The following is a 15,438-nucleotide window of genomic DNA, read 5'->3' as shown; positions in this document are numbered from 1 at the left end:
GATTTACAGCATTTGCAGTTCTTTTGGTTTTTATTTTATAATGTTTACCTTTAGTTGGCTGAGCTTTGTATGTTTTCTTGATCACACACTTCTGTTCCCTTCTCTCTGGATAATTCACCATCTTCAGTATGTTTGTGGTCTCCACTATCATCATCTTTCAGGGATTGGTCTTTGTGAGCTGCATCATCTATGTTTGGATGAAAGGGAGTTATGAGTGACACTGGAAGCTGTGAGATACTGACACGTTCCTTTCTGGATAATTGCAGAACAGCAGTATGGCAAGAGGACCAAGATTCTTCAGGCTGATTTTAATCATGGTGCTGAGATCTATGGGCCAATTGAAGCAGCGCTGAAGGATCTGAACATTGGAATCCTGGGTGATTTCTTCATTCATCCCTCAAGTTCAGACTTTTCAGGAAATGTAACAGATTTCAAAGATTAAAGGAAAGGGTCATCAATGTATATGCTGTAATTTGTGTATTATTTAAAAAATGGGAGAAGTTAATCAGAGAACACTTCAGAATTAAGCTCCACAACAAGCCTATTGGATATAATCAATAGCACAAAGGATTTGAGGGTAGTGTTACATTACAACATTGAGAGAGAGTTGATTATATTAATTTGGGTACAAACTGTAATACAAGTAACTGGGTGAGTGGGGTCACAGAGCTGGATATTTTGTTTTGGTTCAGTTCTAATTGTAATTTTTAAAATCTTATTTGTTTCAGTGAACAATGTTGGTAAAACCTACCAAATCCTTCCGTGTTACTTCCTAGATGCCCCAGATGTCGAAAAGGTGTAGTACATTTCCTCAGATCTCCGACTCTCCTTTTCTAATTAATCCTCCTTGTGAGGTCTGTTTTTTGTCATCAAATTGGAACATTCACTGTCAGGAAGTCAGTTGTTGGAATGAAACTCCTTATCTGTGTGGTTATAAAGGGCAGTGGTAAATTTGAGTTTGGAACTTTTGTTGGCCTGTTCCCATAACACAAAGTATGATCTAACTCAGCAGCAAAAGAATAAAGGCTAAAAGGTGCATGTGTGAAATGAGAAATGGCTTTTATACTGTGTGCTTCTTCTGGGGCTGGTTTTAAGGTTGTCACCTTACAGGATTAATTGCGGTGACTACTAAGGCCTTGTCTTCTTACCTTCACCCCTCACCTAAGATTCCTCAGGTTAAACTCACCACCAGTTATGTGTCTCCAATGAGAGTAGCCTATGGCCCTCTGAGATTACTGTAAGCACTTCAGGGGTAGGAGGTGGGTGGAGTAATTTTATTAATTTGGAAAATATTGGAGATGAGACGGACAGGCTGTTTGGATGGGGAGAGTTCCATGACAGGACATCGTCTCAGGAAAATCCTCCAGCAATAAATGCAACCAGAGATGGTAGCCGTAAACACACCAGAGGTCTTTGAGGAAGACCTGAGGAAAGGGTCAGAACATGTGTTTTCTAATCAACCTGCTCAGACTTTATTACATGCCTCTGGAGCAGGTGAGATTTGAACCCCTTGGGGTTAGAGCAAATTACACCATAGTCTATTCATTGCATTTTGTGTACTGTCTGAGAAATGGTATGCTTAAGTGCTGCTAGCTCTGTTTACCTAATTTCTATTATCATGATCAGGCGATGACATCACCAATAAGAGATGAGGTATTCACTGCCCCTTGACATTCAACAGTGTTGCCACCACTGATTTCCCCCGCTATCAACATCCTTAGGGTTACCATTGACCAGAAACTCAACTGGACTCACCACATAAACAGTGGTTACAGGAGCAGGTCAAAGGCTATATCGCTGTTCCTTCAGTGTCACTGGGTCAAAATTCTGGAATTCCTCTCTAAGGGCATTGTGGAACAACTTACAGAAGCTGAACTGCAGTGGCTCAAGAGGCAGCTCACCACCACCTTCTCAAGGGCAACTAGGGATGGGCAATAAATTATGGCCAGCTAATGATGCCCACGCCCCATGAATGAATAAAATAAAAGACACAGAAGGTGTACAGACTATCATGATTGTTCTCTTCAATTTGCCCAAGGGCCTGCTCAAAGTATCTGACCTCTGATCCAGAAGGGTCACATACAGTCATGCACAACTGAACTTTGTGTGTTGCATGACGTAATGTTCCTGTCATTTTTAGTTCCACCATGGCTTGTTAGTGCTTTTAAAAAAGAAGACATGTACTATTTTATATGAGGGCAGCCTGCCAATGTGGAGGAACAAATCAAAGAATTGGGATTAATTTCTGATTTTTGATGCTTGAAACACCCAGGCTAAGACCAGTTTGACCTGTACTAATTTGTCAGGGCAAAGGTGAGGAAATCAGCCAAGGTCCCTGCTCCAAATCATTACCTAGTAAACCATGTGGAAATGGTGCATGTTTATGTCCAATTAAAGAACTGGGTATAACTGAATGATAAACAGTCCCAGCTCTTGCGGTGTGGGCATGCATATAGAATGTCCTTGGTTCCCATGTAATTGTACCTCAGGAGTAAGTGGCTTGAAGATAGAGTGTGAAATTGGAGAACAAATTTTAAGAAAGTGTGTAAAATCAGGTGGCTTCTAGGGAGAAATTTCTGAATTATTATTGTTTTTATATTTTTAGGAAATTCTTGATATAATGAATTGCAATGTACTCTCTGTACTGATGGTGAGTATTTAAATATTAAAGTAGTGTGTTTAATTAAAGAGGCACTCTCCTGTGTTTGTCTGCAGATGATCATACAATTAATGTTGTAATGTAGTGTCCTATCTGGAGTGAGAGACTTCTTTGATGAAAGAGACAGAATGGACTAGTTCTGATTGTTTCACAAGCTCAAGCTGCCCCAATAATTCCAGGAAAAAAAACAATACTACCCAACCCCAGTGCAGTGAAGGGGCACATGATCCAGGACTATTGGGAGGTTCAGACAACAGTAGAGGGAATGAAACTCAAACACACACTAAAACTGAAGCATGGGATTTACCAGTAATACATTCAAGAGTTTTAGAATAAATATTTGCATCCAGTCAGGGTTCAAAATAGCCTCCCACAAGTTAATGGTAAAATTGTACACTTGTCCAAAAAGGAGCTAGATGAGTATTTTGTTAAGAATGGTTTAGGGATGCAAGACAGGTTATTCAGCCCCTCAAAGTTGTTCTGCCTTTAGAAGATAAACTTGAGTCAAATGCACTAATTGCAGCAAGACTAATAGAATTAAAAATAGTTTTGTCTAGATTGATGCACTGGAGCAACTCAACGTAGCTCCTCCAACAGCACCTTAAAAACCAGCAACTTCCATCACTTAAAAATGCAAGTCTAACAGATGCATGGCATCACCACCATCTGCAAGTTCCTCTCCAAACCACACACCATCCTGACTTGGGGCTATTGTTGCTCACTGTTGCTGGCTCCCTTCCTAACAGCACTGTGGGTATACCAGCCCCCAGAGGTTCATGAAGGCAATCACCACTGTCTCTCAAGGGGAAAGAGGCGATAAACGCTGCCGTAGCTGGTGATGCTCATGTCTCATGAACAAATTTTTGAAGTAGTTTGGGATAAATTTATCACTTTGCAAGTTTTCTTGTAACTTAGGCAAAGAAGGTTACATAACATGGGTTGAGTTCATTCAATTAGTTGGCATGTGCTCTGTAGAAGAAACTGTTGTGATAGCGTTCTTCCTACTTGAGATAACCTTTTTCTTATGGATGTCTTGAAATCCCTAAAATTTGCTTTCTAGTCCTCCTAGCTCAACGTTTCTCAGTCATAATTAGCATAATGTTTTATTTGTGATTGACCTTTTATCACTATTTGTCCAATTCTACCCCCCTTCACCTGCTGATTCTTTTCTAACGTTAAATTCACAATGATTGACTACTTATAGTACTTGGTCACAATATGAACCTGTCCTCACCTGATGCCACACTGAAGTTGTCAACAGAAGAGCAAGGCAAATCAGTGCAGTGATTTTCTTTTCCTTCCTAGAGAAGGCATCTTGGTGCCTTGAACCAATTTTGGGTCCAAATTAGTGTCCCAACTTTGTTCAGCTCATTTCACTGGGACCCTCTGAAACCTATTGGTGTGGCCCAATTGAGGAAGTTACTGGGGAGCTTGATCTTGCTATCTGGAAACTTCATATTGCATTTAGTCAATGGTATTTTACCTTTGATGGCTGGATTCAAATCCACCCTTGACTAATGGATTGCATACACCTCTATCAGGTTGATCCTACAAAGAAGAAATCTAAATTCAGTTCTTTTTCTATTAGTTCATGGGATGTGGTATTTGCTGGCTGGGGATGGGCAATAAATACTGGCCCAATTGCCCCTGAGAAGCTGCAGGTATAGGTACACCGACAGTGCCATTAGGGAGGGAGTCCCAGGATTTTGACACAGCCACATTGAAAGAATGGTGTTTTATTTCCAAGTCAGGATGGTGAATGGCTTGAAGTAGAACTTGCAGGTAATGGTGTTCCCAAGTATCTGCTGCCCTTGTCCTTCTCAATGGTAGTGGTCCCAGACATCTTGCTGAATATGGACCTACAGGAGTAAAATACCTGTAATTTAGCACTGGTTTGATGTTGGCCTTGGCTCAGTGGCAAGCCCTTTCAGCATCTCAGTCAGAAGTCCAAATCCAACTGATAAGACTGGACCATATAATTCAAGGCTAATGTGTCAATGCAGTACTGGGGCAGAGTTGCACTGTTGGAGGCGCTGGTTGTCAAATGAGATGCTAAACATGACTGCTGTCGAGAATTTAAAAGATCCCTTCTTATTATTTTCAAAGAAGAAGGGAGTTCTCCTTGGCGTCCAGATCAGTATTTATCTCGCAGCATCTGCAAAAGAGATTATCTAGTCACTTAACTCATTACTATTTTTGAGAGCTTGCTGTGGAAAAATTCACAGTTGTGTTTCCTGTGTGATTACATTTCAAAGTAGTTTTATAGACTGAAACAGTTTGGGGCGTCCCAAGGTCATAAAAAGCGCTATAGAAATGCAGGTCTTTCTGTTTCTTTTAGTAGTTGTTTTACTTGGTGATCTTAAAGCAGTTGGCAGAAATTAATATTGCCATCACTACTACAAAAGAAGACGTCCTTCTAAAATTATTGATCAAATATGTTGTAGGGCCAGATAGAGGGAGCCTTCATCTCCACATGGATGTGTTCCCCCGAAACTTGGTTCATTTGAAGCAAGTGTGTGCCTAAGTGCTTGTGTAAAAAAAAAAGTTCATCCTTGGCATTAATTTTCCCTCTCCTCAATTAAAATAAGTTTGTACCCTCTCTTTCTTTGTCCTTCTCAACTAAAGTCTTCACAAAATAGCAATTGCACTTCCAAACTACATCAAATGCTGTTTTGAACTGTCAAACTGTGGCAAGGTAGTATTCCAAATTTTCTTCTTACTATTTGCTTCACTATGTGTTCCCTACCTACTCCCAATGTTTTTGCTGGACACTGCTGAGTCTTGGTGTGTTGCAACCTACAGCACTGAGCTTCAAATCAGGAACTGCGTGGCAGTGATGTACAAAGCCACGATCCACACAGCAATGATAACAGGTCATTTCTCTGCTATTTTGGAAAATCATCATTATGTATTGTGACAACAATACTTCCTCTGGCACACAGGGATAGTTAGTTTCTTTTTGCTCCCTCTGACAATTCAAGCTGAAAATCTTATTATGGATTTGTAATTTTATTTTGACTCATTTTTTGCCTGATTTAATGACATTTCCAGCAGTAAAAATCTATAGGTACTCCATCATTATGATCAGATCCCACAATTATAACAACCAGCAGTCCTTGCCAGGACCATTTGATTGACAAGAGACAGGCATATGCTGCACACTCTGGATATTACATCGCCAAAATTGACAGCATCCACTGCCATAACATGATACCATCTTCTTTGACTCATAAACTTGAACTCACCTAAAACTCTATATCTTAACACATACCCAGTACCATTCAGTTATCATCCTATACTTTGACTTGCACCATCTCCTGGCCTAGTCCAGTAATGCCTTAATTTTATAAATTGTTTCCTTGTCTATAATTCCTGTCATGGCCTTCCCCTTCCTTATCCCTGTAATCTTCTCAGCTCTTCCTACATCCTACCACTATTCTTCAATTCCCTCCCTAAATCACTTTCTCTCAGGTCTCACAGAACAGCAAGGTATTGAAAGAAACATTGGGAGGCTATTTTGAGTTCACAGTTTTCAACAATTGTAGCATTGTTTAATTTAAAGTGTGGTGTTCATATCATGTAATGTCTCTTATGTGTGTGTAATTTCCAATTCATATTCTATCCTCTCTGCTAGATGACAAGAATTGTCCTGCCTCACCTACTGAAAAGGTACAGCAGCAGCTTGTTACTTCATAAGCTACATTATTATCAAATGTAATCAGAGGGGCTTGATGTGGAGACAGGTGTTCAGTTTGATGTGTATTACTACTTGTAATTAATTATGTCCGTTTCATGTCATGAGATATCAAAGTAAATTGAACCAATTGTTAAAATTCTGATTTTTCGCAATCAGTTTGCGTACCACGTTTACTTTCTGGCAATCAGAAATTCAGTGGGAAGCTGCATTTGGATGGCATCCATTCACTACCGCTTAGAGTCATAGAGTTATACAGCACGGAAACAGACCTTAGGGTCCATCTCATCCACGCCAACCATATACCTAAATTGAGTACAGTCCTATTTGCCAGCATTCGGCCCATATCCTTCTAAACCCTTACTATTAATGGATTCATCCAGATGCCTTTTAAATGTTGTAAATGTTTCCACTGCTTCCTCTGGTAGCTCATTCCGTATGCTCACCACCCTCTGCATTTTCTAAAAAAAAAAGTCGTCCCTCAGATCCTTTTTATATCTTTCCCCTCTCATCTTAAACCTGAGCCCCTCTAGTTTTGGACTCCTCTATCCTGAGAAAAAGACCTTGTCTGTTCACCCCATCCATGCCCCTCATGATTTTATAAGCCTCTAAGGTCATCCCTCAGCCTTCAATGCTCCAGGGAAAAAAGCCCCAGCCTATTTAGACTCTCCCTACAATCCAAACCCCTCCAATCCCAGCAACATCCTTGTAAATATTTTCTGAACCTTTCAAGTTTAACAACAACTTTTCTACAGCAAGAATCAAATGCAGTATTCTAAAAGTAACCTCACCGATGTCCTGCACAGCCGCAACATCCTATACATCCTTGCACTGACCAACAAAGGCAAGCATGCCAAACGCCTTTTTCACCACCCTGTCTACGTGTGACTCCACTTTCAAAGAACGATGCACCTGCACCCCTAGATCTCTTTGTCTGGCAACACTCTCCAGGGCCCTCCCATCGACAGTATAAGTTCTGCCCTGGTTTGCCTTACCAAAATCAAAACACCTCACATTTATTTAAATTAAACTCTTCCATCCATTGGCCTACAGGCCAGAGCACCTAGAACTATATAAAGTTCCTTTTTGTTAATGACCAACATCACTATGGATATAACTGCTTTTCTAAATTGTGACTGTTTCACTGGTGTAGTGTTTAAATAACTACATACTCAGGAACAGAATCCAAGATTAAAGCAATGTCTTATGATTTGTAAGATACTAGTTGCAATTCATATACAACACCCAAGTACCATCTTAAAGCGCAAAGGCTTACAGGACAACAGGCCATTCAGCCCATTATCCTGCACAGTGTTCTAAACAATGCCACAGCTCAGCTCTGTGCCCATGGCCTTGCAACAGTTTCCTTTGAGTTTACAGCAAACTATTTTTCCTATTGAATCTCTCTTTTAAGTGCCCTTTCATTCAAGGATATTCCAGATCGTGGTAATTCACTGCATCAAGGACAAAACAAAATCTCCTCACCTCTCAGGTTCTAAGGGCACTGTATCAAACATTTATATATTTTAAAATTCTTTAAAAAAATAATTATCCTCAGATCTGTGCAAAGTTGGAAAACCATCCACTCAAACTCTCTGCTCGGCCTAAGTATGTTTAGGAACTGCTTTTCATCATTTACGTAAATGATTTGGATGTGGACGTAAGAGATATGTTGAGTAAGTTTGCAGATGACACCAAAATTGGAGGTGTAGTGGACAGCGAAGAACCTCTGGAGTACAATGGGACATTGATCAGATGGGCCAATGGGCTGAGGAGTGGCAGATGGAGTTTAATTTTGATAAATGTGAGGTGCTGGTCTGTTAATCCAGAGACCCAGGTAATGTTCTGGGGACCTGGGTGCGAATCCTGCCACAGCAGATGGTAGAATTTGAATTCAATAAATACCTGGAATTAAGATTCTAATGATTACCGTGAATCCATTCCTAATTGTTGGAAAAACCCACTGGTTCACTAATGTCCTTTTATGGAAGGAAACTGTCATCCTTACCTGGTCTCGCCTACACATGACACCAGACCCACAGCAATGTGGTTGACTGCCTTCTGGGCAATTAGGGATGGGTAATAAATGCTGGCCTAGCCAGTGACTCCCTCATCCCATGAATGAAAAAAAAACTTAGGAAAGGCAAATCAGGGCAGGACTTAATGGTATGGTCCTGGGGAATGTTGCCGAACAGAGAGATGTTGGAGTGCAGGTTCATAGTTTGTTGAAAGTGAAGTTGCAGGTAGATAGGATAGTGAAGAAGGTGCTTGGAATATTTGTCTTTATTGGTCAGTGCATTGAGTATAGGAGTTGGGAGATCATCTTGCAGCTGTACAGGACATTGGTTAGGCCACAATTGGAATACTGCATGCAATTCTGGTCTCCCGCTATAGGAAGGATGTTGTGAAACTTGAAAGGGTTCATAAAAGATTTACAAGGATGTTGCTAACGCTGGAGATTTTGAGCAATAGGGAGAGGCTGAATAGAGTGGAGCTATTTTCCCTGCAGCCTCAGAGGCTGAAGTATTAAAGGAATATTGTACTTCTGGAGGCACAATCTTTAAGTGCAAAGTTAAAGTCTTGCCCCCTATCTCCTGTCTGTGCCCTAATAAATCGCCTCAAATCTTTTCTCCCACCCTTTCTAATCAGTGTCCTACCATGAGTCCTAAAACAAAAACTGCTTCGATTTTTATGTATTTGTTTTGAACTTGGCAGGAAAAAGGGCATCATCATCAACATTTCTTCAGAAGCTGGGACTCACCCACATCCACTTATCACCATGTATTCAGCTACTAAGGTATTTTGTAATATTATTCTTTTAACTGTCTTAGGTGAGAATTTTTTTGTCTTTTGAGTAAAAGGATCACTCAATAGAGCCTTGCTCCAGAGACTGGAGATATAATATAGGCTGATGCCCTGGTAAATATGTTATCAAAAGGTGCTGTCCTTTCGACAATCTGTGAAACTGAAGTTTGACAGACTACAGATGCTCAGTGAATGTTCCCCAGTTTTGAGACTGTACAGTAAACCCATCATTTATAATTGTGTTTGTTGAGTATAAGTATCATTGACTGAATCAGAATCATAAAATCTTAAAATATATAAGGAGGCCACTCAATCCAAATGCTGGGTCTTGAAAGAGTTTTCTAGTTTGTCCTAGTCCACCTGTCTTTTTTTCTTATAGCTCTGAAAAGTTTACCCCTTCCATGTCACTTACTTTTATAAAGGTTTGAAGTAAACCTTCCACCATTCTTCCCAATCACACCTACCTGCATTTTTTTTTGTCTCATCTGAATTTTTTGACAATTGTCTTTTTACCCCCTGGCTATCAACCTGTCTGCCAGAGTAAACAGTTTTTCCTTGTTTACTGTCATAACCTTGAACATCTCAGTTAATTCTGCCTTTGTCTGTCTCTGTTCTGTGGTGAATAATCCCAACTCTTCCAGTCTCTCTACAGTTGAGGTCTATAGTTCCAGATTCTAGTAAATTTGCACATTCTCCCCAGGCCTTGACATTCTTCACAAGATGGATACAAACCAGGGGTTTTGCACAGGTTTAGCATGACTTGAATGTTCTGTATGACAAATGAAGGGGGTCACAGGGCAATAGAATAGATAATTAGTCAATAGACAGTTCAGACTCTAATTTTATTTCTTTCTCCCCATAGGCCTTTGTTGATTTCTTTTCTCAAGCACTGAATGCAGAGTACAAGCCAAATGGGATTATTGTACAGGTATAACAAAGTGAATTACTTTTTTTGCTGTGACTGAAAATGCTCAAGCTAAGATTAGAATAGCAGAATAGAGTTCACAACTAAGAGGATGACTAGTATTGTCAGATGACCAAAATAGCTACTCATACTTTGCCTAATATCACATAGTGATGCTTCTTCTAATTTATTTTGAGCTGATGGCATTAGATGAACATCAGAAGGTTGTGGTTTTGAGCTCCGTTTTGAAGAATTGAACTTTATTGCGCATACACTCCAGTGCAGTCCTTTTTGAGATGGTATCTTCCAGATAAGATTTACAACAGACACAGTCTGCCCTCTAGGTTGCTCATAAGATATGTTGTCACTATTTTGAAAAGACAACAGAGGAAATCTCCCTGGTGTCCTCAACAATACCTAACCCCAAAACATTATCGATAACCGAGGATATGTGGCAATTTATCTTATCGCTGTTTGTGGGAACCTGCTGTGTGGAAATTAGTTGCTATATTTCCATTCATTACAATAGTGTCTACACCTTCAAAAGTATTGAATTGGCTGTAAAGCACTTTAAATTCACCAGGGTTATAACATATAATGCAACTTTTTTTTTTATTTATGGCCATTAAACTAGTCCAGTGACACCATCTGCCAGGGTTCATATATGGCAAATAGCAAACTGGGCTTGTTATTTATGGGAACAAAAGTAAAATACTTCAGATGCTGGAAATCTGAAACAAACAGAATGTTAGAGAAATTCTGCAGGTCTGGCACCATCTGTGTAGACAGAAACAGAGTTAAACATCTGAGTTTGGTATTACTCTTTTTGTTTTCATACCACAAGCTTGTTACTTATGGGTTTCTGGTCCATTTCAGACAGGGCAAAGATGTTGAAGAGAGAATGACCCTGGTGTGTTTGAGATAGGTGATTAGCTGGTTGACTAGGACTTAAGTCAGTATCTATCTTGAACTGATAGGAGTAAAGTTCCTCTATATCAACATTAGGTTGATATGCTGTTATGGTTAGGTGAGTTAAGATGGGAAGAGGCTTTTGTGGAGCATGAACTGGCACAGGCCAGTTGGGTTGATTTAGCTGTTTCTGTTCTGAATCTCAAACAAAAGCCACCAAGCCTCCCTCAATAGTACCTTCCAAACCTGTGACCTCTACCAACTGGAAGGGTGACGGCAGCAAATACACAATCACCTGCAAGATCTCCTTCAAGCCAGACATCATCCTGATATGGAATTATGTCACTAATCCATCACTCTTGCTAGGTCAAAATTTTGGAACTTCCTTCCTCATATCCCTTAAAATGCATCTATACCCCAAGGACTGCAGCAGTTCAGAAAGACAGCTCGCCACTTGTTTCAAGGGTAGCTAAGGACCAGAATACATATTCTCTAGTCAGTGATGCCCACATGAATCAATTTCAAAAAAATGTGTCAATCGACCATTACACTCAAAAGCTTTAGCTCAATTGATAGTAAATTTATCCTGAGTTGTGAGATTGAGATGCAAACCCTATTTCACTCAAATACGTAATACAGACTGGAGCAATGCTGAGGGAGTGATGCTTTATCACCGGTGCTGTCTTTCAGATGAGACGTTAAACTGAAGGTTCATCACCTATTCACTTTGTCACCATTTATAGGGAGATGGGTAGTTTGCTTGGTGTCCTGGCCAACAGTTTTCATTTGGGTAATACTATCAAAAACAGATCAACTGGTCATTACCAACACAAACACAGAAATTGCTGGAAAAGCTCAGCAGGTCTGGCAGCATCTGTGAAGAGAAATCAGAGTTAACAGTTCAGGTTCAGTGATCCTTCCTCAGAACTTCAACTGGTCATTTATTGAATTGAATAGTTGTGGCAATGACATGTTTGCTTGTCTAGCCATAATTCATACTTCAAAGTAATTTGTTAGTGTTTGGGAATGTCTCAAGAACAAAGTTTCCCTTCTTTTTCATCCAGTCCATGCTATTGCAAATGGTGCTTTATGCTTGATCAAATGCAATCATATTATCCGTGAGGTTACCAGCTGATGAAATTTCAAATAATACCTTTGATCATGAGTTAGATGACAACATGCATTTATACAGCGTCTATAATATAATAAAACACCCCAAAGCACCCCACACGAGTTTTATCAAATGCAATACCTAGGAGGATCTATTTGGTCAGACATCCAAAAGTTTAGTCAAAGAGGAAGATTTTTAACGCATGTCTTCGTAGAATCCCTGCAATATGGAAGAAGGCAATTCAACCCATCAAGTCTACACCAATCCTCTGAAGAACAGCCCACCCAGACCCCTCTCTCCACCCTATAATCCTGCATTTCCCATGGCTAGTCCATCTAGCCTGCACACTATGGGGCATTTTAGCATGGCCAATCCACTAACCTGCACATCTTTGGACTGTGGGAAGAAACCAGAGCACCTGGAGGAAACCCATGCCGACACGAGAAGAATGTGCAGACTCCCTGCAGACAGTCCCCTGAGGGCAGAATCAAGCCCAGGTCCCTGGCACTGCGAGACAGTAGTGCTAACCACTGAGCCACCTTGCCGCCCTGTGTCTTGAATAAAAGAGGGAAGTAGACTTGACTAGCAATGGAACAGCGAGGGGAAATTCAGGATGCGCAAGAGTCAGAATTGGAGGAATGCAGAAATAACCAACTTATAGGCCTGGAGGAAGTTAGATCAGGAGGCAGCAAGATTAGCAAGAGATCTATAAATGAGAAAATGAATTTTAAATTTTGGCTCCAGGTCAAGCAACACCACAATGTACGTCAGTGAGGTCAGCAGTGATGCATGAATAGAACTTGGTGTGAGTGAAGATATGGAGTTTTGATGAGTGCAAGTCTGAGTTTGGCCAAAGTATGATTGGAGTAATTGAATATTTAACCTGCTTTGTTGTACTAAATCTAAATAGTGATAAATCTTAGCAGAATTAAGAAAATACAAGCAACAGTCCTAATTTGTATGTTTAAACATATGCCCGAGTCTAACCATTTTTTTCAGTCTGTGTTGCCTCTCATGGTCTCCACCAACTTGACACATGATGTAGAAACCAATATTTTTGTGAAGCAAGCTGATGACTATGCCCGGGAAGCTCTGAATACTGTTGGGCTGAGAGAGAAGACAAATGGCTGCTGGTCCCATGCCCTGCAGGTAAATGCTAAATTAATAGCAGTAGTGTACCTTGGTATGAAAGGCCATTTTATATAAGGTATTCTGGAACAGCTAAGCAAAGATCAATTGGTCTGGAGAGGCAGGGAGATTACTGGGTGAAATGAAAATGTCACATGATAGCACAACACTAATACTACTGGATGGACTGGTAGAACATAGCACCTTGTTCTCTACATTTATACTTATTCCTGACACTACAGGGGATGGAAAGAATCATAATCTTGGCCGGAGCATGTCAATTAAGGAATTGAAGTGAGCTTTGTTTTGAAGGAGTGATTGACATATGACACTCTCACTCTCACATTCCAGTCTTTGAAACATAAAATGACCTGCAGGTTTCACAAGTAGAAGGACCTGCTCTATATTGTTTGTATGTGAATGGAGGGAGTAGGGGTGATAATTGTGTTGGAACCAGATGTCAGTTTATCCTGATAAGTTTTTTTTTGTTTTTAAAACTGTTTGTCTAGCATTTCTTCTTCGAAAGGCTGTTTCCAGGATGGCTCCGACTGACCCAGTTCAGCATAAATAATATGAAGAAACTTATCGAAAGGAGAAAGCCTTTAGTAGAGAAGTGGAAGAGTAAACAAAAAATAGCATAGCTGCAGTATGATTTGAAGGGACTTGAGTGGTGGGGGACGAGTATACAATTTTATTCTTTTCCAATATCGTCATTGTGTGGTTCTCTTATCTCTGGTGTTTACGATTTAGTTCAGTGACATCTTTAACATTATCCATCTAACTCCTCGGAATTTCAGACGAATGTTTAAAAGCACGAAATTAGTTAAATTGTTTCAGATAAGCAGAAGACTATTCTTATATTTAATTAAATTGTAAGTTTCTAAACATACAAGTGCAGTAAACAGTCAGAAAAATTGCAGGCTGTGCAAGGTTACCTAGAACAATGCCTTACAAGAGGACTGTAAAAATAATCAAATGTCGCAATTGGCTTGTTATCTAATGTGAAATTGTGTGTTCTGCATCCTGTTGTAGAAGTTGATAGATGTGTGTTGAACTACTTTCTGGCATCTAATGTAATAGTCATGCTTTCATAACTTGCAGTTATGTTCTGATTGTCTACCTAGTTCAAATGATCTGATGGATGAATCAACCTTAATTCAAAGTGATTCAAAGTAGCTCAAAAACAATACTTTCCAAAATTAAAGTCTCAGTTCTGATGTTATTATGACAGGAGGGCCATTTCATTAATAAATGATGAAGTTTCTACAAAGGAAGTGAGTTTACTTTCTAATCCATGCTGTACCCTGCCCTGGGAATGTTTGAAGGAAAATCTGTAGAGCCAGTTTTATTCTGTACTGCACAGATCTATCCTTCCTGAGAACCAATGTCCAGAACAAACTGCAATTCTTTAAATGGAAACTAAGGTTTGTACAACTGTCACACACCATCTATTCCTTTTTTTCAAGAAGGCTGGAACACAAAGGCCAACATTCTTTAAATGACTTTTGTACCTATCCACTAGCTTTCGATAACTGTACGTTAATTGTTTCCGTTCACTGTGCAAAGCATGACAAACAGAGTTACTGCCTGCCAATCTGAAATGTACCTATTAATTCCTACTCTTCGTTTCCTCTCTGCCAGTTTTCTATCCATCTCAATACACTCCCCTCTTATGCGGGACTTTCAAATGCTTTCTGAAAGTCCAAATATACCACATCGTCTGGCTCCCCCTTGTCAACTCTACCGGTTACATCTTCATTCAATTCCAACAGATTTGTCAAGCATCTTTCTCCTTCATAAATCCACGCTGACTCTATCTGATCCTACCACTGCTTCTAAATGCTCCACTATAAAGTCCTTGATAATGGATTTGAGAATTTTCCCCACTACTGATGTTAGGCTTACTGGTCTATAATTCCCTGTTTTCTCTCTACCTCCCTTTTTGAATATTTGAATATTGGAGTGACATTAGCTACCCTCCAATCTGCAGGGACTGTTCCAGATTCTATAGAATCTTGGAAGATGACCACCAATGCATCTATTTCTACAGCCGCTTCCTTAAGTACTCCGGAATGTAGATTATCAGGCCCTGGAGATTTATCCACTTTCAATCCCATCAATTTTCCCAGCACCATTTCTCTACTAATATCAATCTCCCTCAATTCTTCCCTCTCACTAAATCTTGCATTTTCCAACATTTCTGGTATCTGATTTGTGTCCTCTTTTGC

The 15,438-nt window shown here is 40.0% G+C and overlaps 1 protein-coding gene across 1 annotated transcript in view; it reads left to right on the top strand.

Annotated features, from left to right (window-relative positions):
• The window catches only part of hsd20b2 (hydroxysteroid (20-beta) dehydrogenase 2), a 30,529-nt gene extending 16,049 nt beyond the window's left edge, over positions 1 to 14,480 (top strand). Inside the window, exons 4-11 of the mRNA XM_048620254.1 lie at positions 267 to 377; positions 729 to 796; positions 2,606 to 2,650; positions 6,294 to 6,328; positions 9,069 to 9,150; positions 10,021 to 10,086; positions 13,082 to 13,231; positions 13,720 to 14,480. Coding sequence (XP_048476211.1) covers positions 267 to 377; positions 729 to 796; positions 2,606 to 2,650; positions 6,294 to 6,328; positions 9,069 to 9,150; positions 10,021 to 10,086; positions 13,082 to 13,231; positions 13,720 to 13,851 — 689 coding nt within the window. The 3' untranslated portion in view covers positions 13,852 to 14,480. The remainder of the gene's footprint in view (positions 1 to 266; positions 378 to 728; positions 797 to 2,605; positions 2,651 to 6,293; positions 6,329 to 9,068; positions 9,151 to 10,020; positions 10,087 to 13,081; positions 13,232 to 13,719) is intronic.
• The last annotated feature ends 958 nt before the right edge of the window (positions 14,481 to 15,438 follow it).

The sequence above is a fragment of the Rhincodon typus genome, chromosome 45 (genome assembly GCF_021869965.1).
Source record: "Rhincodon typus isolate 14 chromosome 45, sRhiTyp1.1, whole genome shotgun sequence".
NCBI classification, from domain to species: domain Eukaryota; kingdom Metazoa; phylum Chordata; class Chondrichthyes; order Orectolobiformes; family Rhincodontidae; genus Rhincodon; species Rhincodon typus.
The sequence above is the reverse complement of the archived record's forward strand: the minus strand, read 5'-3'. Positions and strand labels throughout refer to the sequence as shown.